Raw genomic sequence first — 26,086 nt, 5'->3', positions numbered from 1 at the left:
TTTTGCTGCTTGTCTTCTTTGCTAGGCTCTTATAATGGTTCATCATTTGTCTTTTATTTATATTCATATATTACTACATTGATTTGACTGTTTTCTCGATCTAAATGAATAAACCCATTTGCAAATGTAATTATTTATAGAGTCGTTGTATAAGAAGTGACAAAACAAAGGTTCCAAATGGGTGCCCGGAACCTATGAGACATTAGAGGTTCTGGGTAGGGTCCAGTTTCACTGCTCAACATGATAGGGTCTGGATTATAAATTTAGGATTTGTTTTTTTATATAAGATAGGGTCTGGGTATCTTGAAAAATACAAGGTACTCGGATCCGCGCACCCCCCAGCATTTTACGTTGGCATTTGTGTTGTTACTGTTATTTTCATTGCTACCGGATATTTTGGGATCAAACGGACACATCAAACTCAATTGTTATGACACTATAGATGACGCATCATGTTGAATGCATACTTTTCCCAAACTCAGCAGGCAGCTCATATCTGAGCCATGTATTGCAAGAGCAGCCGGACAAGATAGACAAATGAAAGGAATATGAATTTGAAAGCGATAAATGCAAGAATAGTTCAGACCAGGTTTAGTTCTAAGTTGCAGCACTTTTCTAAAAGCTAAACTGTTGGGTGTAGAACTTGGGAGAGAGACTCAGCACGGGGACGGGGAGCTCATGATCTGTTGGGTCAAGTTAGCGCTCGGGAGGGTTCGATTTTGACAGGGGAAAGGATGGTGGGTGAGGTGGGATGCTTAGGAGGAAGCAGGAGATTTGGGTAGCATTGATAAGAGTTTCCGTTCATGAAGCTCCATTCTGCTTATTTCCTTAGAGACATACTTTACTGAGATAATATCGCTCTTAACGGGTATTTTCATATTACAAACCTTGAACATACTATTATGAATTAGACTTCATTAGACATCAAATTCACATTAATAGAACACATCTCCATCTTACACGGGAGCTCTTCTAACTCTGTACATATCCGCGTAAACTTTGTGATTTTCATTGGTAAGCTGTAAATTAGTCATTGTCAAGTTTTGTTATGCCTAATGTTGAGATATGTCAGAATTTTGCAATAAGCTTGACTGGCATTCGAATTTTTGGGAATTATACTTGATTATGGCGGATATTAATATTAAATTTTGATTGGTGACTTTTTAGGCTGCTGATAGAACTCACAAATTGAAGAACTAAAATTCGCAAGTTAGTTTATTGAAATCTTGGGAATTATACTTGATTATGACACGGGATTGGTAAAACTATTAGATATCTATACCTTTCTCCTCTCTGATTGAGAACAATATTGTCCTCTTTTTATATGCTTTGCATTCAACAAGATCGAGTGCTCTCATATGATTCTGATTTCGTGTACAAGAGTTTAACTAATCTTTTCATCTCTTAGTTAGCATATCGTGTTCGAATTCCGCTAGAGAGATCATCTGGGGGAGTGATCATCCTTATCGACATATATATACTGTCTTTTCAATTGTGCTTGGGACACAGGTAGTTGAAGTACTGTTGATGATTGGAGTTTTTCCTATTTATTAGAATGTAATTTTCTCACTCGATTTTCCTTTTCGCGTAGATTAATTGATCTCTCCAGAGGATTTGTGACAAGCATGTTCTCCTGGGGACAAATTTGATGTGTAAGTACGGCAATTTTAATCTACTAGGACTGACTGCAATTAATTTAAGGACCAACAAATATAGCAATCATATCTTTGGGGTTGACAGACTTTGTTTTTACTCTCTTCTCGCTCCAGTGATGGTTCGAAAGTTTGATAGTGGAGTCATTCAAAGGAAATCTCATAGAGATGAAGAGGTGGGTTGCCTTATAATTTTGTTCTTACAACAGTTGCATTTGATCTTCTATTCTATTATGCAACTGGGAAAAACAAAACATTCTGATTTCTCACCTTCGTTATGAAGCAATCCCTTTGGGAAAATCCGGATCATATCTAATTAATCGTTGGTCCCAATTCTTTAATTAGCAGTAACTAACTTTCGTTGCATATCTATATATATGTGTGTGTATAGAAGAATAGTTTATGGAAAAGGATAAATAAATAAGGTGGCATTTGGTATCAAAGTGGAGTTTAACTGCACCCACTCCAAATGTTACGATTAAATTCAATTGTTATTGAATATAATGCTATTTAAAAAATTAAGGCCGCTAGTTTCAAATGAATTGAATTGCGTCAAACTAATGATAAACAAACTAATAATTGCGTCATTGAATTGAGAGAAAAGTAATAAATAGTTTAGATAATTTAGTATTAAAAAATTACTTGTAATAACAATTCAAAAAAAGTATATGATATAATTTATCATTAAGTTGAAGAAAAATATTTTAAAAAAAGTGACGATTATGTTGTTAAATTGAGGGAAAAGTAAAATGAAGTTAAGTATAATCATTAGTACTTTGGAGGTGGTGGCGGGGCGTTCTCTTATGACTGATTTTAAGTTAAGATAAAATAAAATCTCTGACTTGCTGCTCGCTGGCAGGTCTAATGTGCCGTGACGTGAGCCCCATCGGGTTTCGGTTTTATATTGGACTGCTCCCTGAGATCAATACAGTAGATGATCTCTACTTGTAAGTAAACATTTACTCCCGCACACTTTGGCTTGCTAACGCATCTGTCAATTGGATCTTTTTCTCGACTTATCACAGTTTATCTAGGAATGACCGATGGGATCATATAATCATACCAACATATCTTGATTGAGAGTAGTACTTTTGTTGGTTGACTTAAATTAAAGTTAGAACGAACTTAAAAGCCTCAACTTCGTTAGATGATGAATATCTGTCATTTAAGAGGAAAACTGGGCATTATTTTCTATCCTTTGATAATCTTTTTTTTTTTTTGGTCTATAACATCTTTTAGGAACTAACAAATCTAGGGTAAATTGGTCATTTCAGACCGACATATAAACTCATCCCCCAAATGTTCACTAGGCAATTGATAATCCCGGATTAATTGTTCTATCCTATTCTGCTACATATCACATCGTGGATTACTAGCATCTTTTAGCTCTTCTTCTCTCCTTTTTTTTTTCCCTGACTAAATGAACTCATAAATACGAAAACTGCTCCAGGTTGGGATGAGGAACAAGATCTTAGATTCGAAACTTAGCATGGAGATGGAGGAGGTAATTTCAGGTATATATGAAATGCATGTCAAACATGAGACAAACGATTGTCTTCCTTTACAAAAAGTTTTGATTTCATAATAAGCAAAAATATTTGGGAATTAACAATTTGAAACTGCTGAAAGTAAAATTAATGCTTAAAATAGAGAATAAGTATAAGTAATTTTTATAACCACCTATCAACCTGCCGGAAAAAATCACATTTCCAACTACTAAAATAAACCAAATCCTGGTTCTGAAATAGTTTAACAAACTCCTTCTGCTTAATCATCAGTGATCCCATAGAGTATCAATTGCAATTCTTTTTTTCATTGTGTACCTTGATAACCGGAGGTCCAACAAGTTTTAATTAATCCAGTTCGAGCCGGGTCGGTCCATTTGAGGGTAAAACTCTACCAGTGTAGATTTCATCAATTCACAATATTCAAATTCAAAACATTGTTTAAGGGAAATAAGGGCCTAATTGTTTGAACCAACCCACTTTAGTATTGATTGTAATGCTTAAATGTGTAATTGGGACATTTGACAACTTCTAATTTTGGTATGGTTATAATTTGACTTCTAAACTTGACCTTAATTATATTTTTCCTACTGTAAGTTTTAGTTCAGACGGTCTAGCACTTGTTTCTCTTAAATAAGGTTTTGGATTCAAGTCTTCTGAATAGAAAAAATCCTTGATTGGGAGAGCTTTATCCCATAGTGGCTCGACCTAGCTCGAATTGAATTTGTTAGGGCATGTTGGCTCAGGATACTAGAGTACATACCAAAAAAATTAGAATTTTCCTTTTACAAATTGATAATTTAAAGTTAATTCCGACAGCATTACTCAACCTTTTTCCCCTTCATTCCAATGGTAATGGGCATTCGGAATACAAAACCCCGTTTTGGGTTTGTCTTTTGGTGGATCCCGAGTTGCCAGAAACCAGAGGCCCAAAAGCCTAGTACGAGATAGGGGAAAGAAAAATAAAAATGGGAATAATGAAAATTGAATATAGAATTTCTTAATTATTTTGTATTAAAGGCAATTTCACTGCATCAAAAATACTTTTATCCTATATAATTTAACACATGACCTTTGTAATTCAGACATTGTTTAATTATTTTGCTTCGAGGTACGGAGTAAGTTTTTCAACACCATAGCCAGGAAAAATCCATCGAATTGAATTTTGACCACAAACGAAAAGTATGATAAAAAAGGTAAATTACGAAATATAAGTTTGGTGAAAATTTTAGTAATTATTGCTAGGAATAGTTTTCATTGCTTGTCCTCGACCTCGTCAGGTCAAAAGAAAATTCCAAGAATGCCTAATAAATTTATCTTGTTGGGTGTAAATGCTAGCTACTAGATTCTATCCCGTGCGCGTTGGTTCATTTTCATATATTCATATATAATTTCTTAATGTAATTATTTAAATTTTAATCATTTTTTATTAAAATTAATAATAAATTTCAATTATTAATTATAATTTCAAATATCTATCTTAACATTTCTTGATAAAATTTAGAGTGATCTAATTATTTTTTTGCAACATAGTAACTGAATTATTATAATAATATTTTGAAACTATTTATGTCAATTGATATGCACATATTTTTGTTAATTATCAATATAGATTGACATATTTAGAAATTAGAATAAAACTTCATTTCAATAGAGTGAAGTGGAGAAATTTATTATTACAAATTGAAGAAGAAGATAAACAAATTACTGATTCTGTTGTTGAAGTGAGGAAAAAATAATGAATAATTGTGATAATTTAGTATTAAAAAATTATTTATAATAATAGTTAAGAAAAATATGTGAGATGATTTATTATTAAGTTGAAGAGAAACATTATAAAAAAGTAACGATTGTATTGTTGAATTGAATGAAAAGTAAAATGAAGTTAAGTGGAGTATAATCATAAATACTTTGGAGGTGGTGGCGGGGTGTTCTCTCATGACTGATTTTAAGTTAAGATAAAATAAAATTTCTGACTTGTTGCTCGCTGGCAGGTCTAGTGTGCCGTGACGTGAGCCCCGACGGGTTTCGGTTTTATATCAGACTGCTTCCTGAGGTCAATACTGTAGATGATCTCTACTTGTAAGTAAACATTTACTCTCACACTCTTTGGCTTGCTAGCGCATCTGTCAATTGGATCTTTTTCTCGACTTATCACAGTTTATCTAGGAATGACCGATGGGATCATATAGTCATACCAACATATCTTGATTGAGAGTAGTACTTTTGTTGGTCGACTTAAATTAAAGTTAGGCCTAATTTTTCCCTATCCCAACAATAATGATGGTGGGTTTTGATTTGTTTAAGCAACTCAGACAAAGAAACTATTTGATGAGCTGTACCCGCTTATATTATATTAAGATTAAGATGATTTACAATTAAATGTAAAAAAATAAGAATGAAAAAGTAGATCTTAGGGCTCCCATAATTAATATATGCTAGGAGGTGATCGTAAAAGTGCATAATCACCATGATAATGCGTTAGTGTATCCGGTAATCGCCAAGGAGTCCTCCCTGGGCTATGGATTAGCTCGATCGATAGGCGGTGTTGGGAAAATTTTTAGATAAGATCAGATATATCACAGAGATCTCAACCAGTGCAAGGAAAGGGAGCTAGCAAACTAATCGCCCCCATCTGTTCTCAATTGATTTTGCGAACTTCGTTACTTCCTCTTTGAAGAGCTAGTGAGAGGAAAAGGAGCTAGCAAAGGAGTCAGTGGATCCCAGAGTGAAACTCCTATCTCTCCCGGGAATCAAGAACAAATTTGCAAACTCGATGATTGGAGTATGCTTGTGCTTTGAAGTTGGAGATGTAGGCTTAGGTAGATTTTTCCAGTTCTTAGTAATTACGAAAGGTTTTCTTTGGTTTTAGGCGTTCATCGTTTGTTGGCTTTTGCTTATCTTTGGATGAGCGGGACATTTTTTGTTTTTTTTTTTTCTTTTTTTGTGAACCCTGGTATTCGGAAGTCCATTTGGGTCTCGATTAATTCAGTCGAGCCGGGTCGGCCCATTAAAGGATAAAGCTCTCATAGCGTGAATTTTCTGCATTCACAAGAGCTCGAAGCGGAACAAGCGTTGAATTGCTTGAACCAACTTACGTTGGTGGATGAGTGGGACTTTGTTTTGTATAATTTGAGTTGAAATAAATTAGGAGCATCACTTATCGAAAAAAAAATGTAATGAAGTAGATAGCAAGAATCTAAAGCGCGAATTTGGGATTGGCCTCTTCGGATAAAAAAATTTTATTCTACTCAACTCAACTCAATTCTTCCACAAATTCAACGCTATAATCATTACTACTTTGTTTTTCTCCATTTAATAATAATTTTTCACTCATACTATTTTTGTAATAATTTTTATAATCAAATTTTAACCCAAATTCTACGGTGCATAATTTTGGTTTTTACACATCATACAAAACCAATTGAACCCTTAAATCCCCTCATTTAATATGGACGGTCCATTTTACATAATTTTTTTAAGTATTTCCATTATTTACTTTCTTATTTTCATTTCACAAACCTTCAATAATATTACAAATTAACATTGAAGAGTCCTTATCGTCTGCTTCCCTCACAAGAAGAAGCATGACAAAGGCGTATAGTATTTCATCTTACCCTGAACAACATAATCCCAAACAATCTCAAAGAATTCTTCTACAATAGAGTCAAGCTCGACCTCGTACTTCATAAACCATTGGGAGTAATCCCTTTTCATCTCAAACACCTTAAATCGGGTCGTCTAAGAGTCATAGATTTTGAAGAAGTGTAGGTGCCCGTTAGATTGTCCAGAATACCTGAACCTCTTGGTTCTAGAATGGGAATGCTTGGCATTGCCCTGAGTTGTTCCTTGTCGACATCAAAGTAAAGGGAGAAACTTGACGGGCTAATCCAATGAACCGCCCCATTCCAGAACAGTCCGTTATCGAAGACCATATCACATTTTATATAACAAATGGTTCATATTGTGATTTTCCTGGGGTATTTTTAAAATTTTAAAACTTATAAAAATGAGGGTCTAGATTAATCTGAGGGGAATATAAGGGATCAAATTAGTTATGTATGTTGTGGAAAAACAAAAACTATACTTTGAGGAATTAGTCATTTTTTAATATAAATTCTTCATCTACTTTCATATCTACATATACATACATATATTTTTTCATACATCCATATATTTATTAAAAAAATATATAGAAGTTTTAATGGAAAGATAATCTTTAAGGACATGGCGGTCAGGTAAGATGTGACATCCAATAGGTACTTAATAATTCTCATGCCGTATATTTGTCAAAAAAATATGCAAAAGTTTTAAGGGAAAGATAATCTTTAAGGACATGGTGGCTAGGTAATATTAGATGTGACATCCAATAGGTACTTGTGATTGCCATATATCTGCCAAAAAAATATGCAAAAGTTTTAAGGGAAAGATAATCTTTAAGGACATGGTGACTAGCTAATTTTAGATGTGACATCCAATAGGTACTTGTTGATTCTCATGTCATATTTGAATATGCTACGGCACAAACGGTTTGAGTGACGTGTAAATGCACTGTACATTGTTGATCTGAGACGTGCTACTTGCAGGACATTAAGACGGCAGACTGGACTCAACATATTGCCCCGTTTTGGTCACTGTCAAGTTTTGTTACGCCTAATGTTGAGATATGTCAGAATTTTGCAATAAACTTGACTGGCATTCGAATTCTTGGGAATTATACTTGATTATGGCGGTTATTGATGTTAAATTTTGATTGGGGACTTTTTTAGGCTGCTGATAGAACTCACCAATTGAAGAACTAAAATTCACAAGTTAGTTTATTGAAATCTGGTTTAGAGTTATTCTATTCCCAGTTTTTCGTTGCATTCATGACACTATTAGATATTTATACCTTTCTCCTCTCTGATTGAGAACAGTATTGTCTTGTTTTTTTATATGCTTTGCATTCAACAAGATTTTCCAATTTATTCTAATGTAAGTTTCTCACTTAATGTTCCTTTTCGCGTAGATTAATTGATCTCTCAAGAGGATTTGTTGCAAGCATGTTCTCTTTGAAACAAATTTGATGTGCATGTACGGCAATTTTAATCTACTAGGACTGGCTGAAATTAATTTGAGGATCAACATATATAGCTATCATATCATATCTTTGGGGTTTTCTCCTTCTGATCAAAGTATATCCATGTAAACGGACTTTGTCTTTACTGTCTTCTCACTCCGGTGATGCTTCGGAAGTTTGATAGTGGAGTCATTCAAAGAAAATCTCATAGAGATGAAGAGGTGGGTTGCCTTATCATTTAGTTCTTACAACAGTTGCATTTGATCTTCTATTCTATTATGCAACTGGGAAAAAAAAAACATTCTGATTTCTCACCTTCGTTGTAAAGCAATCCCTTTGGGAAAATCCGGATCATATCTAATTAATCGGTGGTCCCAAATCTTCAATTAGCAGTAACTAACTTTCGTTGCATATATATATATATGTGTATATATATATAGATGAATAGCTTATGGAAAAGGATAAATAAATACGGTGATATTTGGTAATGAAGTGGAGTTTAACTCTATGCCACTCCAGATGTTACCATTAAATTCAATTGTAAATGAACTGTTTGGACAATTAGGGAATTTTGACTAATATGAATTGAATTATCTCGTTTGCAATGCAATTTCTGAAAATAATGTCATTTAAAATTAAGGCTGTTAGTTCCAAATGAATTGAATTATGATTAAATCTTGCTGATTTTGGCCTAACTTGAAATCCAATGTAAATCTTGCATTTTTTAAAGAAACCTTTTGACATTTGTAATCCAAAAAATATAATTCAATTGAATTCTTGTAAGATGAATTGAATTCTCGCATTCTGGAGAATTTCAAACAAGACTGAATATATTTAAATGAGGTTATAATTATGATTGGAAAAAAAGTATATGTGAGAATTTATTGTTAAATAAGAGAAATTTTTAAAAAAGTAATAATTTTGTTGTTAAATTGATGAAAGAATATAGTGGAGTGGGGAAATCTATTATTAAAAATTGAAGAAGAAAGATAAAAAAAACTAATGATTGTGTTGTTGAATTGAAAGAAAGTAATAGATAGTCGAGATAATTTAGTATTAAAAAATTACTTGTAATAATCGTTAAGAAAAAGTACGTGAGATAATTTATTATTAAATTAAAGAAAAAGATAAAAATAATAATAATTGGAATTTGTACTCGAAACTAATGTCCTTTAATTATTTAATATGTATCCCCAAATAATTGTTTTCTGTCGCTTTGATCTTCCCTTCTCCCAACCCCAATCATTTCTAAATTTTACGCGCTTTCTTCAGCCTTGTTTGGGATTAGAGTTGAGTTAAGCTTAACTCTATTCTAACTTTGTATATATATATATATATATATATATATATATATATTATTTAATTGGGTTATAATGATTGTGTTGTTGAATTGTATAAAAAGTAATGAATAGTTGAAGAATTTAGTATTAAAAATTGAATTGAATGGTTAAAAAAATGAAGAAAACGAAAAAAATAATAATCGTGTTGTTAAATTGAAGATAAATGGAGTTAAATGAGTAGAGTTAAAAATAAACTCTAAAACAAAACAAAGCAGAATGCTTTGTAATGGTTCATCATTTGTCTTGCATTTGTATTCATATATTATTTTATTGATTTGACTATTTTCTCAATCTAAATGAATAAACCCATTTGTAAATGTAATTATTTATAGAATTGTTGTATAAGAAGTAACAAAAAGAAATGTTCCAAATGGGTGTCCGGAACCCACGAGGTATTTGAGGTCCTGGGTAGGGTCCAATTCCACTGCTCAACATGATAAGGTCTGGGTCATCTAAACTTTTAGGAACCGATTTTATATAGGATAGGGTCTAGGTATCTTGAAAAATACAGGATATGCGGACATGCACAATCCTACATTTTATGTTGGCATTTGCATTGTTATTGTTATGTTCATTGCTAACTGATATTCTAGGATCCAACGGCACATCAAACTCAATTGTTATAACACTGTAGACGCCGGATCATGTTGAATGCATCTTTTTCCCGAACTCAGCAGCCAGCCGAGCTCATATCTGAGCCATGTATTGCAAGAGCAGCCCATCTCAGAGGACGAGATAGACAAACGGAAGGAATTTGAATTTGAAGCGATAAATGCAAGAATAGTTCAGACCATATTTAGTTCTAAGTTAGCTGTAGCACTTTTATAAAAGCTAAACTGTCGGATGTAGAGCTTGGGAGAGAGAGTCAACGAGGAGATGGGGAGCTCATGATCTGTTGGGTCAGGTTCGCGCTCGGGAGGGTTCGATTTCGATTGGGGAAAAGGATGGTGGGTGTGGTCGGATGCTTAGGAGGGAGTAGGAGATTTGGGTAGCACTGATAAGAGTTTGCGTTCATTAAGCTCCATTCCGCTTATTTCCGAAGAGACATACTTTACAGAGATTATCATTCTTGATGAATCTTTTCATATTACGAACCTTGAACATACTATTATGAATTTGATTTCATCAAACAATCAAATTCAAATTAATAATAGAACGCATCTCCGTCTTATACCCGGGAGCTCTTCTAACTAGGTACATATCCGGGTAAACTTTATGATTTTCATTGGTAAGCTGTAAATTAGTCATTGTCAAGTTTTGTTACGCCTAATGTTGAGACATGTCAGAATTTTGCAATAAGCTTGACTGGCATTCGAATTCTTTGGAATTATACTTGGTCATAGGGGATATTCATTTTAAATTTTGATTGGGGAATTTTTTAAGCTGCTGATAGAACTCACAAATTAAAGAACTAAAATTCACAAGTTTGTTTATTGAAATCTGGTTTAGAGTTTTTCTATTCCCAGTTTTTCGTTGCATTCATGACACGGAATTGGTAAAACTATTAGATATCTATACCTTTCTCCTCTCTGATTGAGAACAGTATTGTCTTTTTTTTTCTTATATGCTTTTCATTCGACAAGATCGAGTGCTCTCCTATGATTCTGATTTCGTGTACAAGAGTTTAATTAATCTTTTCATCTCTTAGTTAGCAGATTGTGTTAGAATTCCCCTAGAGAGATTGTCTGGGGGAGCGATCAGCCTTATCGACATATATATGCTATCTTTTCAATTGTGCTCGGGGCACAGTTGAAGCACTGCTGATGATTCTTCCTGGGAGTTTTTCCTATTTATTCTAATGTAAGTTTCTCACTTAATGTTCCTTTTCGCGTAGATTAATTGATCTCTCCAGAGGATTTGTTGCAAGCATGTTCTTTTTGGGACAAACTTGATGTGTATTTACGGCAATTTTAATCTACTAGGATTGACTACAATTAATTTGAGGATCCACATATATAGCAATCATATCTTTGGGCTTTTCTCGTTCTGTTCAAAGTATATCTTTGTTTTTACTGCCTTCTCACTCCGGTGATGCTTCGGAAGTTTGATAGTGGAGTCGTGGTCATTCAAAGCTAATCTCATAGAGATAAAGAGGTGGTTTGCCTTATATCATTTTGTTCTTAAAACAGTTGCATTTGATCTTCTATTCTATTATGCAACTGGGAAAAAAAACATCCTGATTTGCTATAGTAGAGATTTCTCACCTTCGTTATGAAGCAATTCCTTCGGGAAAATCCGGATCATATCTAATTAATCGTTGGTCCCCAATCTTTAATTGCCGAGGTGAGGTGTGGTCCTTCCCAATGTTATTGGCTGAAAATTGAATATTGATTATATATATATATAGATGAATAACTTATGGAAAAGGATAAATAAATACGGTGATGTTTGGTAATGAAGTGGAGTAACTCTACGCCACTCCAAATGTTACAATTAAATTCAATTGTAAATGAACTGTTTGGACAATTAGGGAATTTGACTAATATGAATTGAATTATATCGTTTGCAATGCAATTTTTGAATATAATGCCATTTAAAATTAAGGCAGTTAGTTCTAAATGAATTGAATTCTGATTAAATCTTGCTGATTTTGGCCTTACTTGAAATCCAATGTAAATCCTGCATTTTTTAAAGAAACTTTATGACATTTGTAATCCAAACAATAAAATTCAATTGAATTATTGTAAAATGAATTGAATTCTCGCATTTTGGAGAATTTCAAACAAGACTAAGTATATTTAAATGAGGTTATAATGATGGTTGGGAAAGTAATGGATAGTTGGAATAATTTAATATTAAAAAATTACTTATAATAATGATTAAGAAAAAGTACGTGAGATAATTTATTATTAAGTTAAAGAAAAAAATTAAAAAATTAATGAGTGGTATCCGCACTCGAAACTAATCATTTCTAAATTTTGCTCGTTTTCTTCGTTTCTAGGCTCTTGTAATGGTTCATCATTTGTCTTGCATTTATATTCATATATTTCTTTACTGATTTGACTACTTTCCCTATCTAAATGAATAAACCCATTTGCAAATGTAATTATTTATAGAATCGTTATATAAGAATTGACAAAAAGAAATGTTCCAAATGGGTATAGGAACTTCTGAGATACATGTCCTGGGTAGGATATTATGAATTAGACTTCATCAGACCTCATATTCAATTGAATTCTTGTAAAATGAGTTGAATCCTCGCATTTTTTAGAATTTCAAACAAGACTGAATATATTTAAATGATGTTATAATGATGATTGATAAAAAGTATGTATAAAAATTTATTGTTAAATAAGAGAAAAAGATATAATAATAATAATAATTTTGTTGTTGAATTGATGAAAAAATAGAGTGGAGTGAGAAAATCTAATATTAAAAATTGAAGAAAAAAAATAAAAAACTAATGATTGTATTGTCGAATTGAGAGAAAGTAATGAATAATTATGATAATTTAGTATTAAAAAATTACTTATAATAATGGTTAAGAAAAAGTACGTGAGATAATTTATTATTAAATTAAAAAAAAAATAATAATTATGTTGTTGAATTAAATGGAAAGTAAAATAAAGTTAAGTGAAGTATAATCATAAGTTATTTGGTGGCGGTGGCAGGAAGTTCTCTTATGACTGATTTTAAGTTAAGATAAAAATAAAATTTCTGACTTGGTGCTCGCTGGCAGGTCTATCGTGCCGTGACGTAAGCCCCATCGAGTTTCGGTATTACATCGAACTGCCCCCTCAGATCAATACTGTAGGTGATCTATACTTGATAAGTAAACAGTCACCTAGGAATGACCGATGGGATCATATAATGACACCAACATCTCTTGATTGAGAGTAGTACTTTTATTGGCGGACTTAAATTAAAGTTAGAACGCACTTAAAAGCCCCAACATCGTTAGATGATGAATATCTGTCACTCAAGAGGAAAACTGAGGGTATTTTTTACCGTCATAAAAGCAGGCGGCATTATTTTCTATCTTTTAATAATCTTCTTCTTCCTTTTTTTTTTTGTGTGTCTATAACATCTTTCTTTTAATAACTAATAAATTTAGGGTAAATTGGTCATTTCAGACCGACGCATAAACTCATCCCCCAAATGTTCACTAGGCAATTGGTAATCCCGGATTAATTGTTCTATCCTATTCTGCTACGTATCACACCCTGGACTAGTAGCATCTTTTAGCTGCTCTTCTCTTCTTTTCTTCTGAATAAATGAACTTATAAATACAAAAACTGCTCCAGGTCGGGATGAGGAATAAGATCTTAGATTCGAAACTCAGCATGGAGATGGAGGTGGTAATTTCATGTATATATGAAACGCATGTCAAACATGAACCTGAAATGTCCAATGAAACACACAAAACATTTCCCTAGGAGGTGGTCCATTATTTGCCTATGTAAAATTAATGGGCCTTCAATTGACTTAACGAACAAAGGATAATCTCATAATAAATAAATAAATAAAATCTTTTGCGACATAGAAGCAGAACCAGACACTCATCTGTGGGGAAAAAAATCTTTGCTTGTTGCTGCAGTCTGCATGCCCTTGCCAAATTGGCAAATTCCGATCTTCTCTATTCAACCGAAAAAAAAAATTCCGATCTTTTCTCTCGTTTTAAGAGATAATCTTTGGCTGACAGTATCTTGAATCCTGGCGGCTATATTTCATTTCTTGAGAGTAATCATAAGCAGTAAGCTTCCGATAAAATCGAAATCACCTTGTACTCCCTTTTTTCTCGTATGTCAGGATTTATGTCATCTACATAACGCATTCAACCAAATGAAGAAATTCCATGGTATACTTTCCAACCATCCTACGTCATTGAGAATGTTGTTGGTACAATTGAAACAAGTACTCTTCATACTCCAAGGAAAGAAATCTTGTTTTTAGAAATCTCTACATACGCTTCCATGTAAAAACTAGATCTTTGTCATCTCGAGCGCAATCTAGTTGCAATCTTTCCCACCAAGTAGAAGCTTTAGCTCTTAAACGATAAACCACCTGATCTACTCGGCTTCCATTATCTGGGATATCATAGTGATCAAAGAAATGATCCACATCAGAAATCCACCATAGAAAATCCGCATCGCTTATTCTTCCATCAAAAGTAGGAATTCTTCTTGGATGGAAATCTCCTAGGTCCCATGGATATATTCTGATTCTGTTGTAATCCACATCTCGATCGTATCCACCATTCTAAGTCATATCAACTTCGATTTTCATGCACGATTAGCTAGAACACGTTGAACGATAGGTAGCTCACGAGGAAAAACTCGATATGCCCTGCCTTCCCCTATCTCGTTCTAGCTGATGCCCTCCATGAAAGCATCCAGTCTCTTGACTCTCCGCTCTAAGAAAGAAAACACTCAATTTTAGAATTCTCCCCATTTGCAGGTTATTCGTGCGGTGTTCATGGAAGCTCGAGGCTCGTGACTTGCACGTGATCAAGACCCAATTTTTCATGATCCCAACAATAATGATGGTGGGTTTTGATTTGTTTATGCAACTTGGACAAAGAAGCTATTTGATGAGCTGTACCTGCTTATATTATATTAAGATTAAGATGATATCTGAGAGTTGCAATTAAATATAAAAAAGTAAAAAAAAATGATATCACGTAAGTGATCGTAAAAGTGCAAAATCACCATAATAATGTGTAACCAAAGAAGTAAGTGATTGATGGAATGAAGAAAATAATAAAAGGCATACATGAAATGGTATTTATAAGAGTTTCGAGATATCGATATCGGGATATTACAATCTACACATTATATTTGATTACCAATAACATATAGATTTATATACGAAATATATCATTAGAGATTATATAATAGTAAAAAGGATACCATACATCACAGTTTGAAAAACAATTTCACCACACATCATATTTTCAAAAATTTTCATGACACATCACGTAATTTTTTAAAATTTTCACTGCACATCATATAGTTACTTTTCCGTCCAAAATTGGGTTGAATGGTAACGTTACGACATTTTTAGGGACAATATTGCCCAAAAAAACTTGAGGGATTTAAATGAAATTAAATGAAATATATATATATATATATAAAGAAAATGAAGGGACTGATCGCGGGGCCCTGCTGGTAATCGAACCCCAATTTGGGTTGGGAGGGGGGGTGTTTGTTGGGGGCGCCCCTTGTCGGCAATTGACCCTCTAATTAGGGTCGCCAGCCTTGTTTGAGCCGGCTGGTGACCTCAACTTGGGGTTCGATTGCCGACTGAGGAGCCCTTGACCCCCCCAATTTAGGGGATCTTGGGCGCCCTCGACCCCCCAAGTTGGAATCCCTTAAATTTGGGGGTCGGGGGCGCCCCCATCGGCAATCAATCCCACAAGACCCTAGCAATTTGGGGGATCCAGTCGCAGGGATCCCCCAAATTGGAGAGGCCGAGGGCGCCCTCGTCAGCAGTCAACCCCCCTAATTGGGGTCGCTAGCCTGGTCTGAGCCGGATGACAACCTTAATTGGTGGTTGACTGCCGGCAGGGCTCGCCGATTTGCCCATTCGTTTTCCTTTTCTTTTTTACATTTTTAATTCAATTTCGTTTAAATCCTTCAAGTTTTCTTTTGTGCAATAGTGTTCCTGAAAATGTCGTAATTTTAACATTCAATCCAATTTTGCATGGAAAAGTAACGATATGATGCATGGTGCAAAATTAAAATAATACCATGATGCATCGTGAATTTTTTTGAAAATATGATGTGGGGTGAAATTATTTTTCAAACTGTGATATAGGTGACATGTTCCCTATATAATATCCCACGGAGATATTGATAAAATATTGTTAGATAACATAGGGTATATCTATATATGAATTTCTCGAGTGAAAAGATATTATCAAAAAGGAGAATATTGAGATGGACCCGACCCGGTAAACAGGGCCGATTTTCTAGTCCCTAACAGTTATCTCTCCTCATGAACAATTACTAGACAATAACCTGCGCTTAATTGCATAGACAAATTCTTAAATAACCCACGCATTCTACATAATATTTTTGCAAGCCGTGTGCCTAAAATGTGATGTGTAAATTTCTTTCTAATTAATTATTCGTATTGAGACAAATCAAAACCCACCATTATTATCTCTCCTCATAAACAATTACTTGAGGGATTATAAATTTCCCTCCAGTCCACAACTTATGTCACCAGTCCATCAGTAGCAGCTGTATACTATCGATCACGCTCACCACCGATCAGTCTGCCTGCTCTTCTGTCCGGACCCCGCTCTCTTTTGAGGTAATAGCGTTGTTTTCAATCCTCCCGCCGTTTATCTCAGTCCGAGTTTTTGATTTCTTGCACTGAAATGATGTGGCTGCTGGTATATCCCACAAGCCATGGAAGGTGGCAGCAGCAGCAACCAAAATAGCACTCTGACGGGGAAGAAGGGGATTGCAGAGCTCTATGACGAGTTCACGGTCATTTGGGAGGAGATGTGGGGAGAGCACATGCACCACGGCTTCTATGACCTCTCCGACGACCGCCTTGCCCTGAGCCGCACAATAGATGAGGCTCTTCGCTCTGCCTCTGTTCCTTCAGGTCAGGCTCAAACCCTCTTACCTCGCTCTCCCTGCAGGCATTGCTATGTATAATGCCTTTTCCCGGCCGGCCCCCGGAATGAATGTACTTACTTATGTATTAATCTACTGACTTCGCAAATTAATAATGCATCAGGCTGAACGAACAAAACTGTTTGCTCATTGATATATATTACTGATAAACAGTTGATAGTTTTGTTCAAAAAATGACATATAATTATTAATGATTTGGTACTCGCTTGTTCGCTTGATTGAATCACGTTCATGCATTGCACGAATAAACTGTAGAGGAGGAGGATCCGTCCAAGTCCAAGACACCAAAGAGGACAGTTGATGTCGTTTGGGAGGTATTCTGTGGAGATCACATGGACCACAACGACTCCTCTCCTGTCTCCTTCTCCATCTCCCACGACCGCCTTGCTCAGGTCCGCATGATGGACGAGGCTCTCCGCTTTGCCTCTATTCCTTCAGGTCAGGCTCAGACCTTCTTACCTCCCTCTCCCTGCAGGCATTGCTACATGTATTAATCTGCTGACTTTCACAAATTAATAATGCATCAGACTGGACGAACAAAACTGTCTTCTCACTGATATTACCGATAACAGTTGCTAGTTTGTTTAAACAATGAAATATATATATATATATATATATATATATATAATTAAAGATTTGTACTCAGCTTGTTCGCTTGATTGAATCGTGCCCATGCATTGCATGAGTAAACTGCAGTGGAGGAGGATCCGTTCAAGTCTAAGACACCAAACAGAATAGTTGATGTTGGGTGCGGGACAGGCGGCGAATCTGTATATCTTGCCAGAAAATATGGAGCCAAATGCTGGGGTTTCACCCTCAGTCCCTTCCAGGTTGAGAAGGCCAATGCGCTTGCCATATTGCGGGGCTTATCTGACCAGGTACGAATTTGAAGTTTTATGCTCACTTTAAGTCTGGAATCTGCCCTTCCCCTCTGGTAATTGCTAAATCTCGTGTTTTACCTTCATACTGCCATAATGAAAGGCATGTTGTAGATCAAATACAGGCATGATGTAACAACATCGTATGATTTCTGGCAGGTTTCCTTTCTAGTTGGAGATGCTTTGTCGCAGCCATTTCCTGATGGACAATTTGATTTGGTTTGGTCCATGGAGAGTGCAGAGCACATGCCTGACAAAAAGAAGGTCTCTTCCTCTTTATATTTCTATAGCAAGTTTAAGTTACTTGTCTCATCTCTTTGATTTTTCTGGTCTTCTTAATACAGCGGTCTTTGTTTCCCTTATATCCCTGTTAAGATTTTTCCTTTCTGCAAAATCGCAGTTTCTCAATGAGTTATTAAGAGTTGCAGCCCCAGGGGGCACAATTATCATTACCACATGGTGCCATAGAGATCTCAAGGCCGACGAAGATTCCCTGCAGTCGTGGGAGAAAGAGATCCTGGACAAGTTTCATAAAGATTATCACCTCCCTTTGTGTTCTAGAGATGATTATGTCAAATTACTCCAGTCCCTTCCTGTCGAGGTAATTATGGGCAATCTCAATCAGACTGCAAAACTGCAAAAGTTTTAAGGGAAAGATAATCTTTAATGACATGGTGGTTAGGTAATTGTAGATGTGACATCCAATAGGTACTTGTTGATTCTCGTGTCATATTTGAATATGCTGCGGCACAAACGGTTTGAGTGACGTGTAAATGCGCTGTACATTGTTGATCTGAGACGTGCTACTTGCAGGATGTTAAGACAGCAGACTGGACTCAACATATTACCCCATTTTGGACGGGAGTGCGGCGTTCTGCATGGACATGGAGGGGCCTCATGACTCAGTTGAGAAGGGGTGAGTTTTCTTTTGCAGCCATTTTTAACATCGGGCATCTCATACCGATTGCTGTCAATACCTCTAGCAGAATTTCCAGGCTAGTGCATTCACTCGACCCTCCATTTTTAACATCGATCAAGCGTCTCAAATCGGTCCCACTATCAATTCAAGATTTCTCTTGTTAACAACAATTGTAATCTTACTGCCGTAGGAGGTCTTGAGAATTGTATCTGAGAGGGTCGGTTTGACAGTCCAATGACATGAATCGATCCCATCGTCCCCCTTTCCCTTTCGTAAGATACCATCACCACCCAAAATAGCTGTGGACAATTTCCCTTTCTTTTTTCACCGACCTAAACGACCTGAGCTTTCCTGGAACGCCACCCTCTCCGATCAACGTAACAATGTGTTCATTTATTTTGACCAGGAGTGGAGACCGTGGAGGCATCCTTGGCATTGCCACTGGAGATCAAAGCACATTGCCAGAAAGGTGTCTTCAAGTATTCGGTTATCACATTCCGGAAGCCTAAATAAGCAGCCCACTTAGTTCGCAGAGTAGCCCGATTTAAAAGCTAAGCATAATAATAATCTATTACGATTAAGATTAAGCGAGGGTGCTCCCTGCAACTACTCTTTCCGTCTGCTTCTGTCTCCTCTCTGCAGATCAGTGATCTGCTCTCTGTTCCTTTTACTAGGGTGTGCACAGGTGCCGGGTATACCCGGAATCAGTAAGGACCTACTTGTTAGGGTAACAAATCTAGGAACCTGTAATAAGAGGTTTCGGTTCCGGTTCCTTTCTATAATGAATTGAAATCGGCACCCGAAACTAATGTCCTTTAATTATTTAATATGTATCCCCGAATAATTGTTTTGAATGCGTGTGGGATGTTAGAGCTTGATCTGTCAAATGATTGTGTAGTGATTTGTTATGGAACATTAAATGAATGGATATTTGATGTTTATGTGATATTGGATATTAGAGAAATGGTTGGAAAAGTTATGTGTATTTGTTAGTAGGACTTAAATTTAGTTACTATATTGAATAGAGTTTGTATATTTATATATATACCATATATGTGTGCGGGTGTGTTGATAGTTGGATTGGATGTGTTGTATTATTTATTTGAATATTGGGTTGTTTGCAATTAAATATTTATTTAATAATAAGTCATTTTGCTTTAAAATATAGTACTCACTGATATTAGGGCTGACAATATTTCACATGACACGATAATACGATACGGATACGACACGGAGTTAAACGGGTTTGGGTTAGACATTTTTTATAATCAGTCTAAACGAGTCCAACCCGTTTAAACACAGTTAATAAGCGCGTCTCACCGGGTTGAACCTGTGTAACCCGATTATACACGATTAAACCTATTTATTTAGACATGTTTAATCGTGTTACTATAATCATGTAACCCGTTAACCTGTTTATGTATTTGGATTTACCAAAATATCCTTATGTAATCCTAACTTCCTAAGTCCCTAACCTAATTTCCTTTCATTTCTTTCACCCAATCCAACACAGTACAACCGCACTTCCACTTCTACTTCTACTTCTCTACTACCCTCCCTCAGATCTTATCTACGATTTGATTTCTTTCTTCTCATCTATCAATGGCGAAGTTCTGCTTCTTCCCTCTCATTGCTCTTGATGCAAATCGTAGCACGACTTCAAGGGATCCAGTTCAAGTTCCAATTAGACCAATTACGCGAGCACGAGTAAAGAAGTTTAAAGATGAACTCAACGGGCTGATTCAAAAGGTTTGGGCTCAAGCAAATTCGTGGAGGCCCATTGACCAACCACGTGATTAACAAAAATCCATCAACATGATTCAAGTTATAGAAGATTCCGAACAAGACTAAATTCAGCAAGTGTTTGAGGAAGCTTCTAGAATATTTGATGATCAAGAGAAGATATCATCAGATTTGTTTAAAGTTTAAATCTCATGGAAATATTCAAGGGATATTTAGATTTAATATCTTTATAGATTATGTCATATCTCTATCGATATCCTATGTTTTATTTTCCTTATATTTAGGAGGAGATATGGCCAGATTAGGATTAGTTTATGTCTATATATATTCATCTTAGTCAATTTTTTTTTTAAAAAGGAACATTCAGAAAATTGTGAGAGTATTCTCTTTGGTTCTTGAAGAATTAATTCGAACTTATCGGATGTTTCCGTGGCGTTCATCATCGACTTATCAAACGGCTTTTCATAACCGTTTGTGGCGTCTTCCTATATACCGAGGTTCTTGTTTCGCAATAAACAAAGGGTTGAGATCAGTTATGCCAAGGTTCTTGTTTATGTTGTAAACAACAGGTTGAAGGTTCGTCAATCAAATCTGATCGTGGAACGATCTTGGGTTCCTTTAGTTGTCAAGTCTCGTCATTCTTGGCGGGAATCGCATCATTTGGTATCAGAGCATCAAGCTCCAAATCGGGTTTATCCTATCATTTTTTGTTTCAATTTGCTGAGTTTCGCTTCATCGAGTTTGTTCTTTGTGGATTGTTAGCAGCAAAAAAAATATATATATACAGAGCTGAAAAAAAAAGATCGAAAGAAAAGAAAGAAGACATCGTTGTTAATTTGATCCAAATTTTGTACCTCAGACCATTTTAAAGTTGTTATTTCCCTTTTTTTTGTGATCTACATTGATTCTGATTCCAGAATTTCATATAACATTCTGATATGCTTCATTCTGGTTGCCTTTTCTCTTGTTTCTTTTCTTCCTGAAATTTCCTTTGACCATTAATTTTCCTTGATGAGTTCTTGGTGAATTGTTGCTGGAAAATTTGGAGTTGTTTGTTTAGTTTCAAAAGAATTGAAAGAGAATTGTCGAGTGGAAAAAGGCAAGAGCGGTGAGAACATTAGAGGGTTAAAAGCCACATATTTTTTTGAGTAAAAACACGAGTGTAGAGTGATTCACATTCTTGAGTGCAAACACGTGAGAGAGAGAATTGTGAGGTCCATTCTTTCTAACTTTATTTTGCAGCAATCATGTCTCACAACAGTGCAAAGAGTATTCCCGAAGGTGTTACGAAATTGGCTGATTCGAAAGTACTTATGGAGGCCATGATGAGTGAGATGAGGCGTGTGATGAGGTTGGAGTTAGAGCAGGTTCATGAACGGATAGATCAGATGGAGAACACACGTGTGGAGCAGCCACGAAACGCTCCTAATGTGCGTCGGAGGGAAAGAGTTCAACCGAGTGAAGTAAGGGTTGAAGATAAAGAGAATTATGGGACTGGTTTTGATGAAGAAGATGATCGGGATTCGGTTGTTAGTAATAAGAGACATGGAGGGCAGTTTAGAGAAGTTAGGAATCAAGAATACAATAACTTGGATAGTATTAAGATGAAAATCCCATCGTTCCAAAGAAAGAGTGATCCCGATGACATGCCCCCATTAGAGGACGTTCCCGAGGAGGAATATTTAGCTCCAGATTCATTGACATTGGTGGCAAGGAGAACATTGAGCTTGCAAACAAAAAGAGTTGAAGAAATGCAGCCGGAGAACATCTTTCACACTAGGTGCTACATCAAAGACAATGTATGTAGTGTGATTATTGATGATGGTAGTTGTACTAATGTCGCAAGCACAACAATGGTGGAAAAATTGGGACTACCCATGCTGAAGCACCCCAAGCCATACACATTGCAATGGTTAAATGATAATGGTGAGATAAGGGTGGACAAGCAGGTGTTAGTTGCATTTCGAATCGGTAAATATGAAGATGAAGTGTTTTGTGATGTAGTACCGATGCAAGCTGGACATTTGTTGTTAGGGCGTCCATGGCAATTTGATAGGCGAGTGAAGCATGATGGCTTTACGAACAAATACTCCTTTGTACTTAATCAACGATCGATCACTCTTGTACCATTGACACCGCAGCAAGTATATGAGAATCAAGTGAGATTGCAAAAAGAGAGTGATCAAAAGAAAGAGAGTGAACAGAAGAAAATGAGTGAAAATCAGAGAGAGGCCGAGAAAAATGAGAGAGAGAACGAAAATCAAAATTCGGCCATTGAGAGAAAATCAGAGAAAAACAAAAGAATTCTATGCAAAAGTGAGTGAAATTAAGAGAGCAATGTTTTCAAATCAGCCGATTATTGTACTTTTGTACAAAGAGGCATTTTTCAACACTAACGAACTTGACATTGTTCTTCCTAGTTCTGTTGTTTCTCTTTTGCAGGAGTATGATGATGTCTTTCTCGAGGAAACACCACATGGGTTACCTCCAATCCGAGGGATTGAACATCAAATTGATTTTGTTCCCGGTGCGGCAATTCCAAACCGACCAGCCTATAGGAGCAATCTTGAGGAGACAAAGGAGCTTCAACGGCAGGTAAGTGAGTTGTTGAAGAAAGGGTACATGAAAGAGAGCATGAGCCCATGCGCCATTCCGGTTATACTTGTACCTAAGAAAGATGGGACGTGGAGAATGTGTGTTGATTGCCGTGCAATCAACAACATAACGGTAAAGTATCGTCATCTTATTCCTCGTTTAGATGATATGTTAGATGAGCTACATGGTTCTTGTGTATTTTCTAAAATTGATTTGAAGAGTGGTTATCATCAGATTAGAATGAAAGAAGGAGATGAATGGAAAACTTCTTTTAAAACAAAATACGGTTTGTATGAATGGTTAGTTATGCCTTTTGGTTTGACTAATGCTCCAAGCACTTTTATGAGACTTATGAATCATGTTTTGCGTGCATTTATAGGTAGATTTGTTGCTGTCTACTTTGATGATATACTTGTTTACAACAAATATTTAGATGATCATAAGGTACATTTGAAATCTGTTTTAGATGTTCTTAGGAATGAAAAGTTATTTGCTAATTTGAAGAAGTGTACTTTTTGCACCGATAAGCTTGTATTTTTAGGATTTGTTGTTAGTGCACAAGGTATACAGGTTGATAAAGAGTTGTATGCATTGGTTCGAGCTTTGGAGACGTGGAAGCACTACCTATGGCCTAAGGAGTTCGTAATTCACACCGATCATGAGTCCTTGAAACACTTAAAGGGCCAACACAAACTAAACATAAGACATGCCCGATGGGTGGAGTTCATGGAAACATTTCCATACGTCATTCGGTATAAGCAGGGAAAGGAGAATGTGGTCGCCGATGCACTTTCTCGCAGATTCATGAGAAAACAAGACTCAACATTGAGCGAAGAACGGAGCAGTATACAAAACACGCCAACAAGGGCCGTTATAAGCTGATTTTTGAACCCAGAGATTGGGTTTGGTTGCATATGAGGAAAGAGAGATTTCCGGCGCAAAGACGTTCCAAATTGCTTCCAAGAGGAGATGGTCCTTTTCAAGTTCTAGAGCGCATCAATAACAATGCTTATAAACTAGACTTACCTGGTGAGTACAATGTAAGTGCTACTTTTAATGTTGTTGATTCACTTCCTTTTGATGTAGGTGATGATTTGAGGATAAATCCTTTTCAAGAGGAGAGGAATGATGCAAATCGTAGCACGACTTCAAGGGATCCAGTTCAAGTTCCAGTTGGACCGATTACGCGAGCACAAGCAAAGAAGTTTAAAGATGAACTCAACGGCCTGATTCAAGAGGTTTGGGCTAAAGCAAATTTGTGGAGGCCCATTGGACATGAACCACGTGATCAACAAAAATCCATCAACATGATTCAAGTTATAGAAGATTCTGGACAAGTCTAAATTCAGCAAGTGTTTGAGGAAGCTTCTAGAATATTTGATGATCAAGAGAAGATATCATTAGTTTGTTTAAAGTTTAAATCTCATGGAAATATTCTAGGGATATTTAGATTTAATATCTTTATAGATTATGTCATATCTCTATCGATATCCTAGGTTTTATTTTCCTTATCTTTAGGAGGAGATATAGCCAGATTAGGATTAGTTTATGTCTATATATATTCATCTTAGTCAAATTTTTTTAAAAAAGAGGAACATTCAGAAAATTGTAAGAGTATTCTCTTTGGTTCTTGAAGATCTAATTCGAACTTATTGGAAGTTTTTGTGGCGTTCATCATCGACTTATCAAACGGCTTTCCACCACCATTTGTGGCGTATTCATCGACTTATCAAACGGTTTTCCATCACCGTTTGTGGCGTCTTTCTATATACCGAGATTCTTGTTTCGCAATACACAAAGGGTTGAGGTCAGTTATGCCAAGGTTCTTGTTTATGTTGTAAACAACGGGTTGAGGGTTCGTCAATCAAATCTGATCGTGGAACGATCTTGAGTTCCTTTAGTTGTCAGGTCTCGTCATTCTTGGCGAGAATCGCATCAGCTCTCCTCTCCGTGCACCTCGCATTGTTCGCAGATCCGCCTCATATCTCGCCCTCCCCTACTCCCAAGCTCGCCGCCGACTCCACTCCCACCATCTTCCCTTCGAAGCCCACTACTTCGCTGGCTCCCGCTCCAGCCAATGCGCCTCATGGCTCAATCTTATCCTTGCCGTTGCTACCTCCCTCGGATGTGGCTCCCGCCTCTTCCCCGTCCACATCCCCCTCCCCTCCATCTCAATCTCCGTGTTAACGTGTAAACATGTCGTGTTAACGTGTTCGGGTAGACGAGTTAATCGGATTAACACGTCGTGTTAATGTATTCGGATAATTGAGTTGATCGGATAAATAAGTTGTGTTAATGTGTCCGGATAACGTTTATAATCGTGTCGTGTATACGTGTACCTATTATGACACGTTTCGATAAACGAGTTTAAACGTGTCTAAACGGGTTGACACGGATATAAACGTGTCGTGTATGGGTTTCCAAAACTTGATCCGTTTAATAATTGTGTAGTGTACGGGTTATGACTTCAATGACTCGAATCCGTTTAGACACGACACGACACGACACGAATTGCCACCCCTAACTAATAGACTAGCAGTACATGAGAACTTTTTGGATATCGGGGATCAGCGTAAGGAGTTTTGCAGTTAGACCATAGTTAGCTGATAAGTATTCTTTTTGTATAGAATGTACTAAATATGTTATGACCTGAAACTTTTGGTTAGTTGGTTTAGCGATGTGGCTCTCTTGGAATGTATTTATGTATGTGAGAGCTTGCTGGATTGGTTATATACATTGAGAAATTTATGGAAAGTAGGTTTTTATGTGAATAATTTATGTGACAATGGATATCGAGGAAATTTAG

At 36.1% G+C, this 26,086-nt stretch overlaps 1 protein-coding gene across 2 annotated transcripts; it reads left to right on the top strand.

Annotated features, from left to right (window-relative positions):
* The first annotated feature begins 16,653 nt into the window (after positions 1–16,653).
* LOC116196328 (probable tocopherol O-methyltransferase, chloroplastic) lies at positions 16,654–19,917 on the top strand. 2 transcript variants are annotated; one of them, XM_031525999.1, is made up of 8 exons: positions 16,654–16,813; positions 16,910–17,113; positions 17,401–17,583; positions 17,842–18,023; positions 18,183–18,287; positions 18,424–18,624; positions 18,837–18,939; positions 19,349–19,917. In XM_031525999.1, the coding sequence occupies exons 2-8, from the start codon at positions 16,912–16,914 to the stop codon at positions 19,453–19,455; spliced, it is 1,083 nt and encodes a 360-aa protein (XP_031381859.1). In that variant the 5' UTR covers positions 16,654–16,813; positions 16,910–16,911; the 3' UTR covers positions 19,456–19,917. The 2 variants fall into 2 exon arrangements, with proteins under 2 accessions (XP_031381859.1, XP_031381860.1); XM_031526000.1 differs by lacking the exon at positions 19,349–19,917 and adding an exon at positions 19,133–19,176.
* The last annotated feature ends 6,169 nt before the right edge of the window (positions 19,918–26,086 follow it).

This window comes from Punica granatum, chromosome 2 (genome assembly GCF_007655135.1).
Source record: "Punica granatum isolate Tunisia-2019 chromosome 2, ASM765513v2, whole genome shotgun sequence".
NCBI lineage: Eukaryota > Viridiplantae > Streptophyta > Magnoliopsida > Myrtales > Lythraceae > Punica > Punica granatum.
Note: the sequence above shows the minus strand (reverse complement) of the source record. Positions and strands in the feature narration are given on the sequence as shown.